Source organism: Epinephelus moara, chromosome 8 (genome assembly GCF_006386435.1).
Source record: "Epinephelus moara isolate mb chromosome 8, YSFRI_EMoa_1.0, whole genome shotgun sequence".
Lineage (NCBI taxonomy): Eukaryota > Metazoa > Chordata > Actinopteri > Perciformes > Serranidae > Epinephelus > Epinephelus moara.
The window spans coordinates 38315713-38340650 of record NC_065513.1 but is presented as its reverse complement, the minus strand read 5'-3'; the positions used below and the strand labels follow the sequence as shown (position 1 = coordinate 38340650).

Sequence of the window (24938 nt, the reverse complement as noted above, 5' to 3'; positions counted from 1 at the left end):
GAGAGAGAAAGTAGCGAGGGGCGAAGAGAAGCGACAGGCCATTTCGAGCTTAAACAAAACATAAACTCTGTACAGTGCGGATCTTGTAAAAACAAACTAGCCTATACCACAATAGCATGGCATCAATATTTCAGTGTCTCAGCACAAAGCAACTTGCCCACAAAGCCGACCCAACACAAGGTAAAGTTACTGTTAACATTTAAGGTAAATCAAGATAAGTGCTAGCTGAAATAAAAGCTTGCATTGGCTGAATTTGAGTCGTTACAGCTCCTGACTGAAGGTCTGTCTCTGGAGCTGGCGTCAGCTTTCTTCCCGGCGAAGTAGTCTCCGAGTGGCAGGGAGTGAGGTGGCATGCTATTATTATGATTGTTACATTGCTCTTTAATGTAGCAAAAGTATTTCTTATTCAATTAATCGATGGGTAAATAGTTAAAATACTCGACTACTAAAATAACTGATAGGTGCAGGCAGCGTTAAAAATATCATTTATCAAAATAGTAAAATTTTTAAATATATTCAAGCAGGGACTGCCTGTAAATGCTGTGTGAACAATCCCAGTCAACACAAGGATTGTTTAGGATTAGGATTTAGATTAAAACTTGCCTAGATTTGGTTGTAAAGTTATATTTTTTACATGACTAGGTTCCGTAAAATCATTGATTCATCAGCATTCAGATTAATGTGTTTACATCCAAAGCTGGTCTGAACTACATGTTGAAATTATGTTTAACAAACCAATTTTAGCCCAGTTGAAACATTGATTTTACCAGTGTTTAATGGTATATTTGAAGTGCTACAACTTAATCACATAAGCAGGAAAAACAACTTGATAAAGTCAAAAAAGTCACCAAAAACCAACAGTGTTCCTCAAGCCTTTGCTTTCCTCAGGTAGTGAAACAACTCAGAGTACATGCACTGAGGTGAGTGATGTTCTCAGCATGTCAGTGACCAAAGGAAATGAACTCTTGCTGCTACATGACATGAAACAGCACTTCCTTTGAAAAGGTCACCTCTTGGGTTAGAAGTACCAATTTGTTTCAGGTTTAATAAATCCAAAAGAGTGAGAGGCTTTTTTGACATCTCCAGAATGAGTGTGGCCTCGGATGTGAGTGTGTGACTTTCTTAACCGTGTATGTGTGTGTGAGAGAGTGTGTGGGTGTGAGTGTGAAGTAATCTGATCTGAAAGCAGGTAAATCCCATTTTACACACGAAACAAAGAAACTTACTGACGCCAATCTCTCTGTCGTTTTTTTTTTTTGCTCCTTTTTTTTCTCAGAGGAGGCGAAGAACCTGAAACGACAGACTTTATACGCAGTAACTCACTTTGGTGTACAGTACAGTATAGATTGAAGCAAGAAAAATCAATAGAATATCATCTAGAAAGATAGTAATGGATTTCTAACTTAATGGGCTCACACAGGTCTATCGATTAGCAGGATTAACATCTGCAATACCTCAACAATCTGATTTGCATTTAAATTACTGTACGCTCCGTGCTGACACCAATATAACAAAACAGACAAACGTATAGCCAGCACAGCGGCGCTCGATTTTGAGGTCTGACATTAGTATAAATCTTGTTTTCTAAAAAAAAGTAAGAAGTACGTGAAAGGAAAGTTGCTGTGCTGACAAACTTTGAGCAGTTTTGAATTAAGAAAAGAAAAAGTCTAGACAAGGACAAAAAAGAAAGAACATAAACACCGACAGACTCGGCTTGAAGCTGTCTCCTGTAAGACTGAAACAGCCATAACTCTTTTGGGGCAGCTCATCTGAGCCTCCTAGAGAGGAAGTGGGGCGGGTGTTTGTGGAGAAACAGTGTGTGTGTCTCTGTGTGTGTATATATGAAGGGGAGAGGAGGAGGAGGAGAAGAGGGGGGGTGCAGTGTGAGGTGAGATGTTGGGAGGGCAGCGAGGTGGGGTGGGAGTTTGATGGACTGCGCTGTCACCTCCCGCTCTGCGATTTACGGCGGCGGGGCTGCTGACGAGCGCGGGGCAGTAAACAGGCCGGCCGGGGGCGTATTTCACAGAGAGCTGGCTTTTATGAAGAACACCAGGACGGCTCTACCCACAGCTCCGCCCGGCCCGCCGTGACGGATGGAGAAAGACGCATGACAAGCTTCATCATTGTTTGTAAATCTTAACTGTTCCCGCTCACTAACTCCAGAAGGCAATTTTGCGGAGACAGCGGGGCCTGCGGAGGGGGAGGGCGGAGAGGGGGGGAGAAAGAGGAGGAGGAGGAGGCGAGGAGGGGAAAGGACAGCGTGGCACTCCTGAAGGTTATTTGGATCTCTGTATTTGGCCAACTGATTAGCCCTATCCTGGGAGGGAGATAAATCTGATGGGGCGCTGTTTGGCAGCTAGGTAGAAGGGGAGGGCAGGTAGGCTCACAGCTCACAGCTATTTCCTCCTCACGGATGATCCGGAGGTTCACAACATGTTCAGTCACAGCAAAACAATTCAAGGATTAAAAGGAGATGTGGCTGAATTTTGATGTACTGAAGCAAATTAAATCGACAACCAGGAGAATATTCTGTATATTAGCTTACTTTACTTAAGCAGTGTTGGTGATGTTGGTAAATTATGCTGCAATCTTTCATTATTAATCAATCTGCCCATTATACTGTGGAGTAATTGATAAGTCGTGAGTCTTTAAAATATCATAAAATAGTGAAAATGGCAACCACAATTCCACAGACCCTAAAGTGACATCTTAAAATTACTTATTTTATCAAACCAAAAGTCCAGAACAGAGATAGATCGACAGAAGATTAATCAGTAACCATTCTGATAATCAATTAAAACAATATTTTAAGCCAAAATGCCAAAAAACAAAATGGATCCAGCCTCTCAAATGTGAATATTTGCAGGTTTCAGTCTCCTTTGACGGTAAACTGAATGTTTTTGGGGGTACTGGACTGTGAGTGAGACAAATTAAGTAATTTCAAGACATCACTGTAGCTCTGGCAACTTTTGATTGATATTTTAATCATTATTTTAACACTATGTAGACGAAACATTGAATTGATAAAATAGTCATCAAAGTTTTAACTGATTAATGATGAAATTAATTATCGGTTGCTGCCATAGTCCAAAACCCCCAAAGTATTCCATATGTTTTTAAAATCTGGGAGCGTAAGAAAATATCGATACACTTGAGTATCACAATATTATGTGTAATGTGTATCAATTTTCAAAAACAATATATCAATTTTTAATCAATAATTTACATGCGAAGATTTGTGGCAATGGTTCATTTTGTGTTTTGACCCCCAGCCGCTGAATAGCAGTGTTGTAATCTGTCTTCAGCCATTTCACTGTTCCACTCCAACACAGCAGCATATCTAAAGGCCCCAGGTAGTGGCTTTGAAGCCATATTTTGTAGTGGCCAAACAGTGGTACTGTAATTTGGGGTCCGTCACGTGATGCCATTGGACCTAGAAATACTTTTTCCCATAGACTTACATTGGGAAAGAAACGTCTGTACATCAGTTGATACATTTTTTCGAGAGTCACAACCCCGTAAAATCACTCCTGCTACTATCAAGACTTAATTAATTCGGTCTGATAAAATTTGGAAAGTCTAAAAGAGCTGCGAGATCAAATTATTTTATTCCCATTGAAGTTAACGGAGTGCTAAACCAGAAGTCAGCCGCTCAGCCAGTGGAAGATGGCAAGGCGCACTCACATGCTTGGCTGTGCTCGATGGCTTCAGTCTCTACTGCGCTTGCTGTACGGGCCCAATGATGCAGAAGCAGCGCCATCCATCCAATAATTTCACACCACGGAAATAGAGCTTTTTGTGTTTCATGCACCTCTGAGCAACTTCGATAGGAAATTAACGGGACCCCACTGCCAATGCTGTATCCAGGACTCTTACTACATCCATGCATATCGCTAGCTATAGTTATAAAGAAACACTGCTAGCTCCTGAAATTACACTGAACAAAAATATAAACGCAACACTTTTGTTTTTACTNTTTGAGTTCAGCCCATGAAAAATGGGAGCAAAAACAAAAGTGTTGCGTTTATATTTTTGTTCAGTGTAGTTAAAAATTTTGATATATCACCTTGTTTATAGTACTGCAGTATATCACAGTATAGTGAGTCATGACCCCATCAAGATACGTACGTATTGGCAGATTCTCACCAACACACAGTCCTATTAAAATGGGAAATCCTTATATTTGAGGGGCTTGAACCAGAGCACATTTGGTGATTTTGCATAAAGATGACAAAACAAATTAATATTCTGTTGTTTGACTATTCAATCAAAGGTGCAGTCAGTGATTGTAACCCCCTACACTACACTACTACACTCAAATTCAGCAACCATCTTCTCACAGGCTGCTCCCTGTCTGTTCTGTTGGTACACTGAGAAAAATATCTGGTGTTCACACACAGCTCTGGCTCTGTGAATGGGAAACAAACATAGTGGCTCAGACTGGCGTGCTCGTGCACAGCAAAGGGGAAAGTCCATGGATGTATACAGTGAAAGGCAGTGGGAGTGAGAGGGACAGTAAATGATGGGAGGGGTGGATTTGTTTGGGAATTGTTTCAACTCCAACTGAAAACAAAGCTCCAGGTCACTCTGGATAAGAGCAGCTAAAAGCAACTGAGAGTACAGTAATTTAGACTTTAACAACTCAGAAGTACAAAAATAAAAAGTAGATACAGTGCCATTTTGCATCCACACTGTGTAAGATAAAAAGTTAATTTTGTGATGCTCACAAGAACAAGATGCTTATAAACCCGCAGAGTGATTGAAACTCAGCTGATAAGATATGAATTAGCCTTGGAGCAATATCAAGGACACAGGCCAGGACATGCACACACACACAACTGTACAGACAAGGGAACAGACCTGCTTCAAATGGTTCACACACAACAACTCAGACAGGAAGGCTCTTACAAAGCAGGGTTTCTGTAACAGGGTTCATCTTCAGTCAGTGGAAGACACACACCCACGTACCGGATTTGGCACTGGTTGTACCAAGTGGGCATTAAATGTTTAGACTGACTCTTTGACAGCAAAAGGCTGAATCAAACCTCCAACAAACTTCCTCAAAGTCAAAATTGTTTTAAGGGAATTCCATCTTGAAATTCCCCCATATTTCCACTGCAGAAGAACTCTTGTCTTCTACTTTCCTCTACTGTGGCTGAAGTATTCGTCTTTCTCTTATGAAATACAGGATAGATTTACGCCATGTTCACACTGGACACAGAAGCATCCCAATATGTCAATTAGTGCTGCAACTAACAATTATTTTCAGTGTCGACTAATCTGTCGATTATTTCTTCGATTAGTCGACTAATCATTTTATCAAAAAATGTGTTAAAATGTGTTTAAATGTTGAAAAATGTCAGTCTGTCTCTCCCAAACCCCCAAATTATGTAATCTAATGTCTTGTTTCGTACTCACGCCAATCAATGTCAATTGTTGCACAGGCATTTCTCCGTACCAGTAAGCAAGCGAATTGTTTTCTAACCATATGTAGAACTTTCTCTGTCTGCTTGTGTGTGTGTGCTCATCTCTCTTGCTCTTTAGACACGACCGACAAATTAAATTATTTTAAATAAGTACTCATGGGATGCACATTTTTTAATTTGTAAGAACAGATCATTTATAATATATACTACTCTTTATATTGTTTATGAAAGAGTATCAGTATTTTCTTGCAAAATTTGCTTGTGGAAAAAATAGACCTGAAACTATCACTGCAGATCGTGAGTTGGCTGCACATCTCAGCACTGCTGGGCTTCCACTGTGAACATCCTGATTTGTTAGCATGGACGCTGAGAGGAAGCAAGCAGCACTCCACCAAAAATCGGCTGCTTCGTGGTGCTTCCATACCCAGTGTGAACCTGGCATTATGCCTTAATGACTTCAAGTATTTTAATGATGACCAAAGAAGATGTGGTAGTTGGCATTACCTGTATCCATTCATGTACTGTAAACATGTTGCAAAGTTAAATACAGTTTAAAGTGAATACATATGTAGGTTGCATATTTCAAAATGCATCCCTCAGTGTCTCAAAGTGTCTGTTTATTACTACAGACAAGGGCAGTGTCTTTGATGTTGCTTTTTCCAAAAAATAAAGAAAAGCATTTAACCTTCGACGAGGTGCTGCAAGTAGATATTGCTCACAAGTAAGGGGTCACAAGCCAGACAAAAAATGGTTGTAAAAACCACTGATTTCGATGGTTTATGTCTCTAGTGTTAAGAGTCTGAGTCGACACCAAATGTGGGACCACCTGCTGAGAGTGTTGTTCTCTTGTAATGGAGCATGGAGATTCAGTGCAGGAGGCTGACGTGGGACCCTCACAGGAAACGGACAGGTGAAAGTCATAAACAAATACAGGTACAAAAGAAAGATGGGGGGGTCTTTAGGTTTGTGATGCTGGTGGTGTGAGCAGTCTATTTTCACTATAAGAAGTATGTTGACGTTGTGCTAATGACGCTCTTCCCCTATGTCCTTTATAAACAAGTAATAATATACAATACCACGATTGTTCAACAAGTCAACTTCATCTGTTAATTCCTGCAAAAAATGACCTTTTTTATTCTAGTCACACGCATTGTTCTGGGTGGTGAGATCACTATTAAAACTGCTGTATTTTTATACACCAAAGCAACATCAAAACATTGACATCAGACCATCCAGAAGTCTAAGACCTTGGGGCTTAAAATAAGTTCCTTCCTAAACAGATTGAGAGCACAGACAAAGAATGAACAGAACCTACAGACTTTCTAAACTTAACCTCCTGCGACCCTGCGTCCTCATCTGAGGACATCGTATTTTGGGATTTCTGCACCTTATACTTCATTCTGCTTAACTTAGACCTGTTTGTGACCCGTCTGTGCACACTTGTATGTGCCATCTACTGGTAGCAAGAGCACAATACACAACAAGATGGCAGCCATCTTTGCCAAGTCAGTCTGCAGCCGATCCCGACACAAAAGTGGACAAGGTACAAAACCTGATCATGTTTTAAGGTTGAGACTTGTTTATTTATGCCTAATAAAGTTTGCAGTTTGATTTGGCATCCACATTTGACCAATTTTAGCAACAGCAACAAGCTAAGACAAATTTTATTATAGAAAGTACTTGTTTGTGTACTTTGGGACTTTATGGTTGTATTATCGCTGCATTGCACACAGGCCAATTAGGTGTGACCGACTGTCCCTACAGACAAAAAGGACATTCCTAGCTTGGAGTATGGAGCAGGGAAAATTCATACAGAGTTACAAAACATATCCCAAGACTTTAAGATATGTTGTATCATTTGCAATTCTGCTTTTGCACAGCCATGTTCAGGCACTGAAATAAAAACTTTTGAACAGTTTTAGACTTGAACGTGACCCCTTACCCATAGAGTTATGACACATTGAACAAATGCTGCACTGTTTGTAAATCTGTTTTGCACAACAATTTTCAGGCATTAAAATTAAATAATATATACTTTATTACGCACTTCTGACTTTTAAAAATAAACCCAATGTCCCCATATGACAAAACTATTTGCTGTTCAAAGACAACTTAGTTTGTCTTATCAAACAACTACTTATCAAAGCGATTACCAAACAGTGCTGCAACCCACACATGAGCATGTGAGATCCCTCTATAGCTACATGCTACTACTATAAATGTATCTGCAATATGTGAGTGACAATCATTTGGGAAACAGGACGCTACCATTTGAGATCTGTATTCGCAAAATGCACCGAAGACAGAGAGAAAAAGTGTCTCGCACAATTACAATTTAAAAATGATTTATCTCCCTGAGGTGCTCTACAAAAAGTTTTTAATTCCCTGTAATGCTCAGGTCGAACTGGCACGCCAATCAGCCCAGTATCCTTCTCTGCATTGTGCTGGATCTTCCCACTTATCTCACTCTTATCATTGACTTGCACGCATTCCTTGCAAAGGTCTGCAAATACTTTTCTGAACATTAAGCAATACGCACAATCTGATTTACCCACATTCACAGAAAGGCATGAGAAAAGGCAGAAAGCCCAGGCAGCCATGCTCAGCTGAGATTCCCATCTGAGATTGGGGGAGTAGAGTTGCCAGAAATCAGAGATCAGATCTGCTTCATCTTTAAACACGACGAAATGAAACAGAGCTGCGCTGTCAGGTCTTTGATAGGTTTGTGGTTGTTTTAAAGTTGATTAGCTTCTCTGTGACAACTGCGAATTATAGACAAAAGATGTGTGTTTTTAATTTCTATGAGCGCCTGTAAATGAGAAGTGGTTGAGGCTGAATAGCTGAGCATAATGCTGATCAACTTCTGTCATCTTTAAACAGAAAAGATAACAGTAAGGTGAGTGCAAGCAGTCAACTTTGTACTTTTTATTCCTTTGGTAAAGTCATGAAAATTCACAGTTGTGTATTTGAAGTAAAGTAAAAGGCAAGTATAGTAAAAGTAAAAAAGCTTCACTTTAGACTAATTTCATCTTATAAAGTTTATGGCACTCTTGACTTGAGTGCAATCCTCCCTTGAATGTACTTAACCACACTGTTGATAAAGTCTGGGTAAAACTTTATGGGGCCTGAGAAGTGTGTGTGTGTGTGTGTGTGTGTGTGTGTGTGTCACTCACAGGCTGCCATGGTCTCAGAGCAGTTGTTGTTATCATCCAGGCCATAGAGGGGCGGCACACAGGTGGTGGCACCCAGGCCCTGAGTCAGGTAGGTGGCTGCTGGGTAGTAGGAATGCACACGGTACTGAGAGGGCATGTTGTGGTTTGAAATGCGGCCATCACCATGAGGCATCTGCTTTATACAAGACAATACAAAAAAAAGGTAATTTTAGACAAAGAGGAGAAATCTTAATATGCTGTATTTCATATCATCAGTTTCCTGGAAAGTGTCACCAACAACTCCTTCGTAAATCCACCAAAGACTTTTGTTGGGTTTTGGTGAGTCTATGACTGTATGTTTTAGGAATGAAACTATAATCTGACTGCAACTAACAATTATTTTCTTTATCAATCAATCAATTTAGAGCTCTAACCAGCTTGGAATACCATATAAACTGTCCCAAAGTAAATTCTGGCTCAGGCTGTCCCAATTATAAAATGATTGTTTTTATACTATAAAATTACTTGCAAAATTTAAAGTGACATGGAAATGATAAAATTATGAAGTAATACACACAACCTCATCAGCAATTAATGTCATGGTTTAATTGCAAATGGATTTTTCTTGGCTGGGATCTAGCTTCAGTCCTGCAATTGTCCTAATTACTTATTTTTATTTTATCTTTATCGTCCCTGACCATTTTTTTCCAACAAAACGCCCAGAATCCAAAAAAATCTTAAATCTAATATGACACATTGACCATTAATTTTCCAGTAACCATCTAATCAACTAACTGTTTCAGCTCTAATGGAATATTTTCTTATCTGAGTTCATGACAAAATCCCTTTGTTTGCCATAAAACCTATTCTGCTGTATGATCATGTGCTGGTCGTGTGTGTCATACAGTGTCATATGAGGTGATACCCGTAATCATGAGGAGCTACAAAATAATCACAGCAGAGGGAAATATGAAGGAAAGAGCAAAGATAAGCAATCAACCAGGACCAGTTTAAATATTCCTAACACTGGCATCATCTTTTCAAATTAAAAATGAGCTGTTTTAGTGATATACTTCTTCAATGTCTACGGTGGCTGCTATTTTTGCTTCAGCTCTGATGTCATTTCAAGGTGAACAGCTGATCAAGTTGAGTGACAAATGCTGGAGCAGAAATGTTGCACATTCAGGCTTTAATAAGTCTTTGCTTGCAGTCATTCTCTAGTTGTTATAGAGGCTACAATTTATTCTCTTCAAGGTCAAATCACAAACAAAACAAGTTACAACTCCTGCATTGGGTTTATGACATCATATGTTATTATGTCCTTGAAGTTATTTTTAGTAGCAAATTAGGACATTTAAATTAAATACTGTTTATTTCTTCCTTTCTTCTTTCTTCCTAACAACACCAGCGGATGTACTAATTAATTCTCTGATTGTTTTTTCCTTTTCTACGTTTTAATTTTCAAATACAATATAAACATCATTGTCCGATGACACCATTCACATATGTTTGCCTGTGCAATCCCCCAAATCAGCTATCAGATATTCACAGGCAACACCTGAACAATCTAATCTTCCAGGTGGAAATATGGAGATAAAATAATATATGACAGAGAATTAGTAGTGTTTGAGTTCACACGTCCGTGGCTTGTTCTAAAAATGGGCTGCAACATGCCACGCTGGCTTTCTCCAGTCCTCTGAAAACTTTAAAACGAGCTGTCTACTCAGCAGCAAGGCCGCCTCACGGAGGGTTTTCAATTTCACTTTTATGGAATTTGATTTCTGTCAGCCTGTAATATGTCACCCGTATTGTCCACACCATCAATTCTCCGACAGCTTTATAAACTGTTATTTAAGCTACACTCAGCTCTTGTATTAGGCCGTGAAAAATACAATAGAGATTGGACTGGAGTCTGAAAGTGCACTGAGCTTACGGTTTGCAGGACACATACAGCACCAAACAAAACTGTCTTAGTGAAAGTTGCTTTACAGAAAAGGCAAGTTTTGTTGTGTCGTGCTTAGAGATAAGGTTTACATCAGTGGTCATGTACAGGCAGATCCACATAGAGTAACTTGCTTAAACTGTCAATGTGATGCCAAATATACATAAACCTTTTTCACTGGGTACTGGCGGGGCTGAATACTATTTTCACTAAAGTTTGTAGCCTTAAACTAACAGAAATCTGCGGAGTAATCTAACCAGTCAATCCATGGTCATTGTGTCAGATTAGCCAATTACAGAGTCCTGAATTCTTGATGTGACAGACTATTGGTTCGTCCATGACCAATCATAGCTAACTGCCTTTCACGACCTATGTGATTACATCGTGTAGTGTTTGGGATTGATTTCGGGAACAAGAATATAAACAAACAATGGCATCTGACGCAAACTGGTTTGTATTGTTCGGATGTCAAGAGGCATCCATATATGGGGAGTTGGTTGTTGTCCTCTACAATTCACGACATATACTCTGAACCCACCATACAGTTGTGGACTTAAGGTTAAACTTTATTCATCATGTCTGTAACTGTTCATGTATTAGTCCAGATTCATTCAGTACAAGACGTTTCATTGAGTACGCGACTTTGGATATGCCAAGTGATACATCAAATACAGGTTGTTCTGAGATGTTTGAATGGCTGTTTCTGATATTATTGTACCGACTTTTTCCTTTTTTCCTGTACAAACCCATCTCCAGACAAGAGTTAGATCTACCAATCGCCTTGCTTGACACTAAGGCCACATCCACACTTTTTTTAAATTTAAAACTGCATTTTAAAATGCAAAACAATCTCCATACACATGAGCATTTTAGCACAGTTTCAGAAATAATCTTTGTCCATACGAACAAGCCTGAAAACACATATCACATGACCATTTACATACATTAGGCATGTGCATGCTGGTGCAAACAGAAAGCGGCTATCTCATTTATAAACATTGCGTCCGCACAAAACGAGGCCTGAAAGAGGCGTACACCACTTCCCACACAAAAGTTGTGATGTATAAAAACAGACTTGATTGGGGCGTCAGTAGCTTAGTGGATAGTGCCGGCGCCCCATGTATAGAGACGATGCCTCGCTGCAGCGGTCACAAGTTCGACTCCGGCTTGCAACTCTTTGCTGCATGTCAGGTGGAACTGCTACTGAGAGTAACACATGAGCATCTGGCGGTCAATGGGGTGAAAAACAGACTGGAAGTCACTGCAAAACAAATATGGCTAAATATTAAAGCAGTACCGAAGGCGTTATCCATCACCGGAGAAAGCTATGGCAATGGGAAAGGAGTTTCCACACAAGAAGGATGAAATCACAAAAGGTATCGCTCTAATGTTTTGACTTGACTCATCGAGACTGACAAGACCCAATTGGGACGCAAACATGGGTACCTGTGTCATCGTTTTCATGGGTCTTTTTCTACCCGTCTAGACTACAACGCAACCCTGGAGATGTCAAACGAATAAGGGGATCAACAGCGTTTTCAAAGGCCTACGTTTTAAGGGTTCCAAAAGCTGGAGTATTGTGGATGCATTATGCATTTTAAAACAAAAAAGTATTAGTTTGGATGTAGCCTTAGGTCTAAACAACATACTGTATTGTTGAGATCTAGGATGTGTTCGTGTCTACTGCAACACCTAATCCTACAGATAGACTCAAGTTTTAAGGTTACGAGGAATGCAAATGAGAAGTCAAAGCCAGAGGACCCTCTCATACTATTCTCTATTTGGGTGGGTCACATTTTTTTTCTTCAGTAAATTATAGCAACACTGAACAAGTCAGGTAACATTTATCTGAGAAAATACCTCTAAAGTGAGTCTATTACTACCACTCTCCTCTCTGTGTTCAAGCAGCCAAAGGCCAAACCAATAACCAGCTCCCTGGGAGTGTTTATCACTTCAGATATGCTACAATACTCAGTGAGACTCAGAGAATATGGGATTTAAACATAACATCGTTTCAGTGCTTGAACTCCACAATAATGTTGGTCTGTGTGTGGCATCGTTCTATTGACATATTGCCTTTTGCTTTCTTTTAGATTACTTCTCGACCATATACAACTGATCGAGTGCCTTCATTTTTACACCATGAACGGCCTGCGAGCCACTGTTTAGTGGGTTTCAAAAATAAATGAAAAGGAAATTCAATCCTATGTTTCCCCTACTGTACCAATAGCATAATTAACAGTGACCCCACGAAAAAGTTGAACCATAAATTTTGTGTACTGTTACACAAGAGGTATCAGCAGAGTTGGTGGAAAAGGCAGACACAGTGAATCTGACGGCATATCAGCATTTTAGGAATTTTGTTTTAGTTTCTCCATTGAGATTAACTCTATAAGCGTTCTGCACAAGCAACACTCTATCTGTCACTATCATAGATGACCTGATGATAACTTGATAAAAAAAGTTAATTTCTAAATGCAGTTTCATGGCACAGGGCATTAGTAGGTAAACAAATCGATAGACATGTATGTACTGCAATGGCCTTGCAACACATCCACAGTCCTTCCTCCAAACTCACTGGCTAACTTGCTGACTCCTGGGGGGGCTTTCCTCCTTACCTCCCTGACAGAGCCTGTCTTCTTATCTGGCACCATCTCCTGTCTGGAAGCTCTACACCACCCTTATATTATCATCATCCACCTGCATGACAGCCAAGCACCACTGAGTGCACAGGAGAGGAGGTAGATGGCCTTACACTGATAAAGACCACAGTGTTTCCTTGTGGGTTTGGATTTAGTAGCGGGAAAAACTCAAGACCTAGAGATCACCATATTATGACAATTACTGTTGTTAAGATTTGCTTGATTGGTGATGATTTAAAGGAAATTTATTTTTAAGAAGAAGTTAACTGCTGGAAAGATAGTCTTTTCATAAAACTGGGCTGTCTATAAATTAAAAAGAACTTTTGAAATTGGTGGTACATGACCAGAGAAAATAAAGGAAAGGGCTGTGGCATTTGCTTTTGTTCAAGAGGTAGAAAACTTACAGCTATCAGAATGCACTGCACCAGACCAATAAATGCTCCCGCTGGTGGGTAATATAATGCAATCTTGGCTGTTATTCCATAGGAAACATTATGGCGGCAAGCTGATAACAACCAATCTCAAATAACAGCCAAACAGTGCACTAAAATTGGTTTTGAAGACATTTAGGCAAACAAACAGGCAACACAGTAACAGAATCTTGGTTTCTAGTTGATCGGTGTTGCCTAGTTATACCATTTGATCACAGTTTGATCTGCGTTTGGGAGAGAGAAAAAAAGATCCACTTCTAAACACTTTAAGTCTGTGGTGGTGGACATACGAAAATGTGGAATTATAATCTGTCGTACAAGCAAAAGCCCTAGGATCAGCAAAGATCAATAAGTGAATGAAAATGAGTAAGATGGAGGGGAGTTCATACCGCAGTTCATTTACAAATACTACCCACATTGTAATGACAAAACTAGTTGAAAATCTGCAAAGTATTCTTTTAATTTTAATGACATTTACACATTAACAGTTTCTAAAATGTTGGTAGAAAAAAAGAAACTACTAGCCTAAACCTAAACAATGTAGTTACAAATTGTGTAGTAGGTGGTAACACAACTTGATTGACCATGAAACAACACATTTTACATCGTCGTCAGTGTAATGTTGTAGTGTTGTACTGCGTATGGACCTAATTTTTATTTCATCAGGTACAGTTGTTTTATGCGTATTAACTATTTACACTGTGGTATTTACGTCAACAAAGTAGCTAACTAACTTGCAAGTAACTCACTAACCAACCAACCAACTAACTAGTAAGTGTGGCTCAGAGGTAGAGCAGGTTGTCCTGTAATCAGAGGGTCAGCAATTCAACCCCCAGCTTCTCCAGTCTGCATGTCAAAGTATACTTGGGCAAGATACTGAACCCCAAATTGCTCCCTATGGCTGTTCCGTCAGTGTGTGGTTGTGTATGAATGGTTAACTGAGTGGCAGGTGGCACTGTGCATGGTAGCTTGGTCATCAGTGTGTGCGTGTGTGTGTGTGTGAATGGGTGATTGTGACATTGAGGTTTGAGTGGTTGGAAGACTTGACAGGCGCTATACAAGTGCAGTGCATTTACCATTTATCAGTAGAATAAAGAATATAATTGCAAGACAATGGTAATTTGGAGATGCACTTGAAATAAAATGTAAAACTAGATAAAACTGTTCAGTAAAGCCGTATCAAATTTATATAAATAAACATCCATTATGGCACTCTCTATTGTAAAGTGATGTAGCACAACAGTTCAACTTGTCATTAATATTCATTAAAAACAGCTGTGTATGAGGCTCTTCAAGAGTGAAACAACTACAATGCTCTAGGTGAAAACTGACATTTAAATAATTAAATTTGTTTTCTTTATGTACTTTTTAACAAGATGCAAAGTACACCTTCACTGGATGCTATAGTGGAAAAAAGAAACTAACTCAATGAACAGAAAGTCAATGAGAAAAGACGTCACAGACCCACAAAGTGCTGTCTGGATGGTGCTGAGAGACCACAGCAGTAAGTGCTTCAACAGCGAATATGGAGACAAAATTTAAAATTGAGTAACTCAAGGATAATCACTTCAGTTGGCGATGCTAAAACTGGAGTATAGCCCATTAAACTGTGGAGGTTTAGGACAGGTAAAGGAGACAGAGGAGACACAAGAGAAAAGCTTCTGATAAATAAATATGATAATTATTCTAATTCAGGTAATAAAAAACTAAGGTTGTCTGCTTATTTTATTTCTAAGTAAATATTAAATCATTTTCTAGTTACAAATTGTGCAACTGTGTGTTTGTGGCAACTCATCTTCAAAAAATCAGCTCTTAATGCAAATATAAAAAGAAGTAGTCCCTGAATTTGAATAACCATAGCACGTAGCCCTCTCAACCTGACAACTTCACTAAAAATATCATAAATCACAAAGCAGGATGGGTAAATTATGCTAAAGAGTGCTAACTGATTAGCATTAATGTGCTCACTTTCTCCTTCGAGCGCTGAGGCATAGCGGTTTGTTCCTCTGCCGACAGACAATACCATTAACCTTTGCAATTCAGGCTCTGCTGTGCGCTGCCAGGTTAGCGGAGGCAGTGACCCCAAAACTAGATGTTGCTATTGGGGGAACAGGGAGGGGGCGGAGAGAGGGGGAGCAGGGGTGGACAAATGTTGTTCATAAAAAACAAAACCACCTCATCTGAGATCACTGGAGAGTTATAGATCTAATTTGCTTCACGCACAAGCTCATCTCATTTGACACAACAGAGATACATTTAAGCATAAATCAGTGTGAATATACAGATGGGTGAATGAGGTAGGATACCAAGTGTGTGTGTGTGTGTGTGTGTGTGTGTGTGTGTGTTGGTGGGATGTTAGGTACTATCTCCCCGATGTGTCTCCACGTTATGCCGTACGTGTCGACATTAAAGCAGACACTCTCATCCATCTCGAAGGAAAACAAAGAAATAAAAACTTTATATAAATCATTACCAGATCTAAAGAAAATTAATTTCTCACGCCCACAAGCTTGCCTACGCAGTTACATGACTGTCATATCAACATGGCGCTTCCTCCCTTTTTTTTTTAGAAAATAAAATGTCCTTTTTTCTGTATTCTGTAAGTCTTATTGTCTGTGTCAGGACATATGACTTTTATTGCTGTAGAAACAATTACTAATTAATTAATTTGACAAGATGATTTTCTCTGTTTATATATTTTATATTTCAAGCATATGATAGGTGTTTTTCAGTTTTGTTTCTGAGAACTTGTGATGGGTAAACAATTCATATATTAATCAAAAAATACAGACTAATTTATAATTGTTACTTGTTACCCTAGCTGTGTTTAAATCCTCTATTTTGTATTTTTGCCTTCATCTGATAGTTGACAGCAGAGATAGAAAGAGGAAACATGGGGGCGAGAGTGCAACAAAAGTTACCAGCTGGAATCAAACCAGTGACGTCGCCATTATGGTATGTAGTTAGACTTCTAGTTCACGAGGAGGCCAATCCTTTTAACTAAGTTTTAATTTAAGAAGTATTTTCAAGGTAATTTTAGCTTATGGCTAAATGTGGTTCAATGATGAGACTAAACTGGTATGAACTCTACTAATCATTCAACACCTGTCATAAGAGACTACTTAAGTGAGTGTAGTAGTTATATAGTAGATATTTACCAGCCCAATCGTCAGAGAAAATGTTCACATTGAATGTTTCTGGAAACATTTGTACATTATTTTGTAGCAGATATGTTGAAACCCTACATTTCTCAACTGCTGTGGTGAAGGTGCAAAAACCACTTGGTTATGGTCAGGAGAAAGATCATGTTTCAGCTTAAAACACCCACATTTGGTGGCACAAAAGCCACTGGACAAGAAGTGATGGGTCGGTGATATACACCCAGGTTCATTGGCTCAGATGCCACTGGGTAACAGCAATGTGTCGGTAAAAAACACTCGGTTCCATGGTTAAAATGCTGCTGGGAAATGCTGCAATGTGCCACTGAAAACACCAGGCTCGGTGCCACAAACACTGGTGGAAACGCAGTGAAGGGTCACCGAAAGACAACCAGTGTTGTTGTTTGTTGGTCTCAAACAGTCTGCAGCTTGGCAGGTGTCTCACCTAGGTGACACGCCATCCACTATCCCATCCGCCTCCCTCCTACACAGTCAGCTCCTATATTTCTTCACTTTGAAAACGTTGATATGACATGCATAAAACATATAAACGTAACATTTTCTCCTGGTGACAGGGTTGTATTTTCACTACAGCTGCAATCCTTTACTTCTTAGAGGTGAGCACCTTGCCATGGACACCTTGGCCTTCATTGCTGGGGCAGATGACGCCCAGATGTTCAATACAGGTTCATGTAGTGGCACTACTTTGTGTTTTGGGGAGCTCTGACAGAAAGACTATCAGCTTAAATAGGAGAATGTTGAAATAATTTTCGAGGAGAACACAAGATTTTCTAGGACATTTAGGCTTTCTCTCATTAACCTGGACTGGAAAATTGTCCTGTTTGGGGTCAAACTGGATTGATATCTGCCTTTTATTAAATGTCAAATTATGATGAGAGGTTCCTTACTGACCACAGCTGTGGAAAACAGGATGGAGAAGTTGCAGAAAAGCAGTATTTGCTTTCTGTTTATCTTACATTTTCAGGTAAATGCTCAATAATATTTTTGTAAATATTTTTTTGCAATCTTGTATGCTGGTTTCAGATGAGATTTCGTGTCTCAAAATGGTCTGCTTCAGCAGCTTTTCCACTATGACAACAATAAAGTTATACTTAAAGTAAAAATATCCCATGCAGGTTACATACAGAGACATGAATGTGATATAATGACCTTGAAAAAACACAATTTAGCTCTAGCTGCAGGTCAAATTTGAAGTAACAAGACACATAAATAAGATTTTGAATTGTAATTAAGGCACAGAAACACGCACACACATTTCCCCTGCAGTGCTCACCAAGCAGTTGAAAGCAGTAGCACAAAAACCCTCCCTTGAAGCAAGTTAAACAAACATCGCAGGTAACCAACACGAAATACTTACTCTGAGCCTTTAAATAAACGCTTCAGTCGAGTTTGACTGTTTATGATAAACAGCAGAGTGGTTATAGTTAGTCACCTGGTACTGCTGGTAGTTGTACAGGTTCCCATAGTAGGTGGGGTAGCGAGACGGCTGGTAGAAGTTGTAATAGGAAGTTTCCAACAGCAGGTCCGACTGTGGGTCAGTATGAGCCCGGGCACCGGCTGACGGGCTGGGGGACAATGCCGAGCGACTCCCTGGACAAACACACACACAGGGGAGACAACAAATAAGACAAAGATTGCCTCAGAGGCTTAAGTATGTTGTATTTTCAGATTATTATTATTAGAAATTTGGATCTGAGAATTACATTTATGCACTAGTTTTAGTTGTTTTTGTTGAGCTAACCCTGTTTTATGAATTATGTCTCCAACAGCAGAGCTCAAGCTTACTTTAAGGTTATTATTTCCCCAGCTGAGTCTTGACAACCAATTAATTAATAATAAAAACAATGTTAAACGATGACATTGACTCAATACAGATCAGGCTTGTAGTTGATCTTTTGACCAATCATTTAACAGGAACATAAGACATTTTACTTGAACTTTACAAGATGTTTCCAGTCATTCCATCCCGAGCTCAAATTATTATCAACAGCACCATCTGCAGGTGACAGGTGGTTTTGATGCCAAATGAGCGGCCCCAACACAACACAGCATCACAATACAGAAATGTGGGTTGCCATATCGGGATGAATGTGACCATCATCATCATCATCATCATTTCTCATTATCTGTTGTTCTTTCCTTATCAACAAGGCCACATTCTTCTCAGGCAGACCCTGATCTTTCGGTCTTACACAATGAAAACACTGTGCACCACTGGAGCCAGAGATAATGACATTTGTTGTCCTTGTTCTGATTCTTGTCATCAGTGAAACACAGAGTGCTCGACTCCTTTTTCCACCTCAGTCTTTGCTCTCTGTTGCCAAGCCAGAGCACCAAAGTTCACTCTCACATGAACACAAAGCAGAAGACATGAGCAGCCTTGACCACAGTCATATTCCACCTCCTGAGGTTTGCTATCAGGCCGACAGGGAACACGATATCTTGTCTGCCTCCACACTACCGCCAAGAGAGACGTCAAAGATCTCCTTTCATGCTGCTGCCACCAAGATCTATTTTAATTTTCACTCAATTTTCCCATTAAATTGTCTCGTATTGATGGGATCTATGAAAATATTCTTGACCCCTTCACGTTTTCATGTTTCATTGTGGACTCAGTTCTGTCTTTTTTTTCCAGGCGGGTTTGTCTGCGTTCTTTTCCGTGTTTTTCAAATGGAAACTCCCACTCAGCCGTCAGCGAAAAAGCCGTGACGTAGGTTACAGCGCTGAAGCCCTCCCCTCCCTCACCCGTCCACGCATGCAGTTCACTGACAGCGTAAGTATGTACAGTGAGAAAAGTGTTGGTGTGGAAGATCTGAGCTTGAGGGTGGAAGATGGTGCTATCTTTATTATTATTAAACCTTTATTCAGCAAGGTGGAGACATACTGAGATTCAACATGGTACTGCATTTGTACTGTATAAACATGATAGATCCGTAGTCAGTGTATTACATCTTTTCTTGACAAATTAAATAACCATCAAAAGAACTGATAAAAATAATCTTCTGAATTTCAAAACCTTTCATCCCACTACTCTAAGAAGTGTAGATAAGTCAATTTCATAGATTCAATAGAAGATCTGTAGTTGTTCAAAAAGACAATTAATGGAAAAAGTGAAATTATGCAACAAACTTTTAAAGACTAGCTTCTGAAGTGGATCCAAAAGCAAGTTTCAAGTCAGCTGCTGACCAGGTTTTTCAAAGACTATAAAAAAGGGGGAACATTTATCTGCCACATTCTGTGAAATCTATGTTAACATGCACCAAACTCAAGTGATAAAATCCACAATACTGCTATGAATATCCACAGAAAACAGTGTGTTCTGTCAGTTGACTTTACACACAGCCACAGACAGTGTCACGTCACTTCTCTTCATTTTAATCTTCAACAGTAAAATTTCAGCATAAACTTCAGCATGACCTCTTTCCTATTCTGTCAACTCAACTTCAAAACAGCTTTTTACCACTTCAGCTGTGTTTCCATGCTGAATATATCAATGTGAATGTCCCCTAATGATTTTTACATACTTCCCAGCTGTCAGTTACATTTGTCACGCAACACACAAGAGGCAGAACAGTAAGTGAATATCATTTGGTGATACCTCACCTGTGACAGCAAAAGAAGAAGTGGAGGTGCTGGTGGGCGTCGGGGATCGTCTCTCCACAGTAAACAAGCAGTCTACTCCAGCTTCATTCTTCACCATCACCTCAGGGCCAGGCAGAGCCACAGGACTACAAATCCCAAGCTCCTCTTCCTGAGCCTGCTGCCGTCTCAGGGCGACCTGGAGGGGAGGAAAGGAAATAAAAACGAAACTTTAGCCTTATCTTCTATGACTTTGCAAAATAGACTCAAAGATAATGCTACATAATAATGATAATAATAATAATTAGTAAATTATTACCGATAATTTTTCAGCTTTTTCTTTTGGTTGTCTTGTCCACTATGCTGACTATGTGTTATAATCTTAATGTTGTTTATTGTTATCTTACTTGCAAAGCAAAGCAATATTAAATAGATAGGACTTCTTGTCATGTTATTGCTGTGTCAACCAAATACAACACTGCAAATGAAAATAATTCATTACAGATGTGAAAATAAATACATTACACGTGAGAGAAGTCACAAAATACTTGTTTGAACTTCACAGTAATACCAACACAAGACATCAATATAAAAATTCTACTTTATGCTGTACAGGTTGTAAAGCTCCTTGAGACAAAGTTGTAATAAAATGTACTACTAATAATAATTACTTGATTTGTCTTACTTTACTAATGCTACCAATGCACAGTTAATGACAAGTGCTAGTTTGTGGCTACTTACAGTTAAAGTTAGATCATCTAGAGCTGAAACTATTACTCAGTTCGACAGAAAATTTATTAGCAAGTATTGCAAGTGTTTAACACCACATTTCAAGCAATAAATAATTTTCTGTTTTTACATACTTTATATCACTGCACAGTGAAACTGGGGCTTGGGACGACACAAGCAATATTGGGCTCTGGGAAATTGTGCATTTTTCTAGACCAAAAAATTACATGTAGATTAGAAGATAATTAAAATGAGCCACATAATAAAACCCCAATTAGACCCTTGATGAAGTTATTTTTCAGATAAATATTTGTTTGCTATGCAACAGATGTGACTTGGCTGCTGTCAAATGTACATTTTGATAAAGAAATCTGAGCATGTATCAATAAATGTATATATTATTAGTTCAACATACTTAATTTTAAAGAATAAAATTTCTGTTTTTAACTATTTTTTGACAACACAAGCAATTTAAATATAAAATTGAGCTCTGAAAATTGTGCATTCTTCTAGACCAAATGATTAATTAAGAAAAACATGTAGATGAAAGTATAATGAAAATGATCCATATATTTAAGCCCTAATTAGACCCTTGATTATTTTTTAGATGAATATTCGTTTTAATTTATGCAACAGCTGCTGTCAAATTTACATTGGGATAAATAAATCTGTACATATATATATATATATATATATATATATATATATATATATATAAAAACATTNATATATATATATATATATATATATATATAAACATTAAATTAGTGCTACTTTCTTAATCATAAAACATGACTATCAATGAATCTTTCCCCCAAAAAAGACTTTTAAAAACCCTAAAATGTTACTTGAAGCTACAAACTACAAAGTTACAAAGTAAATGACCACAAAATATAGAAAATGTAGCTGGTGTAATGATATATACTGTTACTGTAGCCTACCTGTCAATTGTTTTATTTATAAACTGTGTGCTGTGGGCAACAAGTGTAACAACACACTCATAAAACATCCTTGAAAACACACAGTAACAGTTAATAAATATCTGTAAACTAGCTTTGTGTACATTAAGCTAACTAGCTAGCTAGCTTGATTTTGGATTAATGAGTTAGTGACCTTGCACAAAAGAAAATTAGGGAACTTATCCAAAAGTACACAAACACAAAAAAATATATTTTTGTAAACAATTAAACGCCGTATTTTCTCTTTAACACCGTAGAGACAATCTGTTTTGTGCTAAATCGTCGTTAGTTTGAAGCTAACGTTAGCCGCGCTGCTAACGGTTAAAAGAGATCAGTTAATGAACTTACCTGGGCCGCCATGACTCTCTGTCTCTCAGCTATCAGTTTACATTTGGGACACTGGCAGTCCCTCCAGTTGCAGAAGCGCTTGTGTCCCTTCAGAGGAGACACATAGCCGTGGTTTCTACAGCGGGAGCACTTGGGCATCCTCGGGGATTTGTGGCCTTTGGATGGGGACAGAGGTCCGGGGCACTCCGGCACCTGCTTGCTTTGCTTATCTTTGCTCATGGCTGCTGGAAATAAAGCAACAGCAGGAAAGGAGATCTGGTGGTCACTGCTGAACCTGCTCAGGGATCACAGTCAGATTTTAGCTACAATGTTTGAGTTTGTTTCTGCAGGTTCGGCTTTTTAAAGCCTGTACTGATGCAAGACTGGAGGCTATAAGGTCACTGTCTCTCCCCACCCCGCTGCTGTGACTGGTGGGAGGAAACCAACTGGAAGCGGGGGAGAGAGCTGGCAGGACAGTGGCATCACTCATGATGCACTCACTCTGTTCAATCCGTTCTTCACACTTAAATTATTTGTAAAATATAATTAATAAAGAGCCCATTGTTCCATGTCAGCTCCTGTCTGTGCAGCCTTACTCTACTGCAGAGGTGGAGGAAGTACTGAAGTTATAATACCACAGTGTAGAAGTACTCCATAGCCTCCAAGTAAAGGCCCTGTATTCAAATATTAACTTGTGTAAAAGTACAAGTTGATGCATTAAAATATAGCCTACTTAAAGTAGCAATGTAAAAGTTCTCATTTTCCAGAATAATTCATAATTGATGCATCAATGTGTACATTACTTATGATGAGGAGATTTTATAACTACTTCATGTACTGCTGGGTAGGTGGATAAATACATAGATGGATGGATGGATGGATGGATGGATGGATGAATGGGCAGGCAGGCAGGCAGGTAGGTAGGTAAATAGTATATAATAGCATATTGGATGTTATGCCGATATGTAACAACTGTAACAACAATTTTTAATTTCTCCTTGCTATATGGGATCAGTAGGACCTGCTAAGTATAAAAACTTAAAAATTGTGAATGATAATTAAGTCCCAGTGTTCTCAAACGAGACAATAATAAAGTCCCAGTGTACTCAAACAAGTACTTCCTAATTATCAGTGTCCTAACTTGTTACGGTTGCTAAAATGGGTCAAATTTGTTGCCATATCAAACTACAAACATTATTAAACATAAATAAACATGTTAGACCATTAGATGTGATCAGGTTTTGGACCTTGTCCATTTTTGTGTCTGGATCGGCTGCAGACTGACTTGGCAGAGATGGCTGCCATCTTGTTTAAACATGGATTAGTGTATTGTGCTCTTACTGCCACTAGATGTCACAAAAAGTGTCCATGAACGAGGACAACAGGTCTAAGTTAAGTAAAATGAAGTGTAAGGTCGAGTAAACCCAAAATGTGATGTCCTCATATGAGGACACAGGGTCTCAGGAGGATATATCCACTTTTTCCCCACTTCATTTTAGTGATCATCAGGTCTCTTCTGTAGTGGAGTTAACATCATATTATGCATGCATGTGCTTATCATGATGGCCCACCAGCAGATGGAGACATGAAATACAATACTTTTCAATGCATGTAATATTCATTCATTGTGCAAATTATGAAAAAGCATGTTGCCTGATTCTAAGTGATGTTCATTTTAAAGCCAATATCCACTGATACCAATGACATGCCGATTTTACGATGCATCACTTGTGAATAGACAGACAGATACAATGGTGTAGTGGTAGTTAATGAGGTGAGGGTACTACTAGGTAGATGGGAAAGTTACGGAGGAGGAAGTGGGTGTATTCACCTATACATTCCATAAATCAGTTTGGCTGATAGGTGGGTATAATGGGTATACCCATATAGTGGGTATACCACATATACCTGTGTATACCCTCAGATAGATAGATAGATGCAATGTGTATCTATCTGAGTATCATCTTCAAATAATACCCTTGTATTTGTGTGTTTATTAGAGAAGCTGTTGTTTATATTTATATACAAAATGTAAAATGTGCGATCATACAGCGGCCTTCAGCCGGCAAGAAGACTTAGCTTTTAATGTTTCTTTAAATGTAACAAAGGACTCATCATCCTACAGTTCTTCTTCTTAAAGAAATACTCAAGATACATATACCTACATAATTACTGCATATCATCATACTGAGTAGAATATGATTTCAATTCTAAAAAGTTTGTTTGGGATCATTTACTTCCAGTTTTTACAGAATCAGTTGGAGTAAGTAGAAACACAAACACTGCCTCTGATTATTTTTTTCATTTAATATAAATCAGATGATTGTGTGGCTACATATGAAACCTATTGTGCTGTACTCTGTGGCAGATATATCAAACTTATTAAATGAAGAGTACTTACTTATTTTTTTCTCTGCTCTTTTGTGAAATGTAGAATGATTTTACCTCTTCGAGCTCTTAATAGTTATTTAAACAAAACCATGTGAGACGGTCAGAGGAAAAATGTCGACAACTCATAAACACAACAACAAAATGAAAATCTGAAATATAACAAGGGGCCCCAACTACTGTG

General features: G+C 38.8%; 1 protein-coding gene across 1 annotated transcript in view; it reads right to left on the bottom strand.

The window, feature by feature from the left end:
• The window catches only part of dmrt1 (doublesex and mab-3 related transcription factor 1), a 37973-nt gene extending 15367 nt beyond the window's left edge, over window positions 1-22606 (bottom strand). The window contains 7 exon segments of the mRNA XM_050051883.1: window positions 6253-6255; window positions 8600-8771; window positions 13139-13198; window positions 13200-13220; window positions 18205-18362; window positions 20376-20550; window positions 22388-22606. Of these exon segments, the coding sequence (XP_049907840.1) occupies window positions 6253-6255; window positions 8600-8771; window positions 13139-13198; window positions 13200-13220; window positions 18205-18362; window positions 20376-20550; window positions 22388-22606 (808 nt within the window).
• Window positions 22607-24938: the final 2332 nt, after the last annotated feature.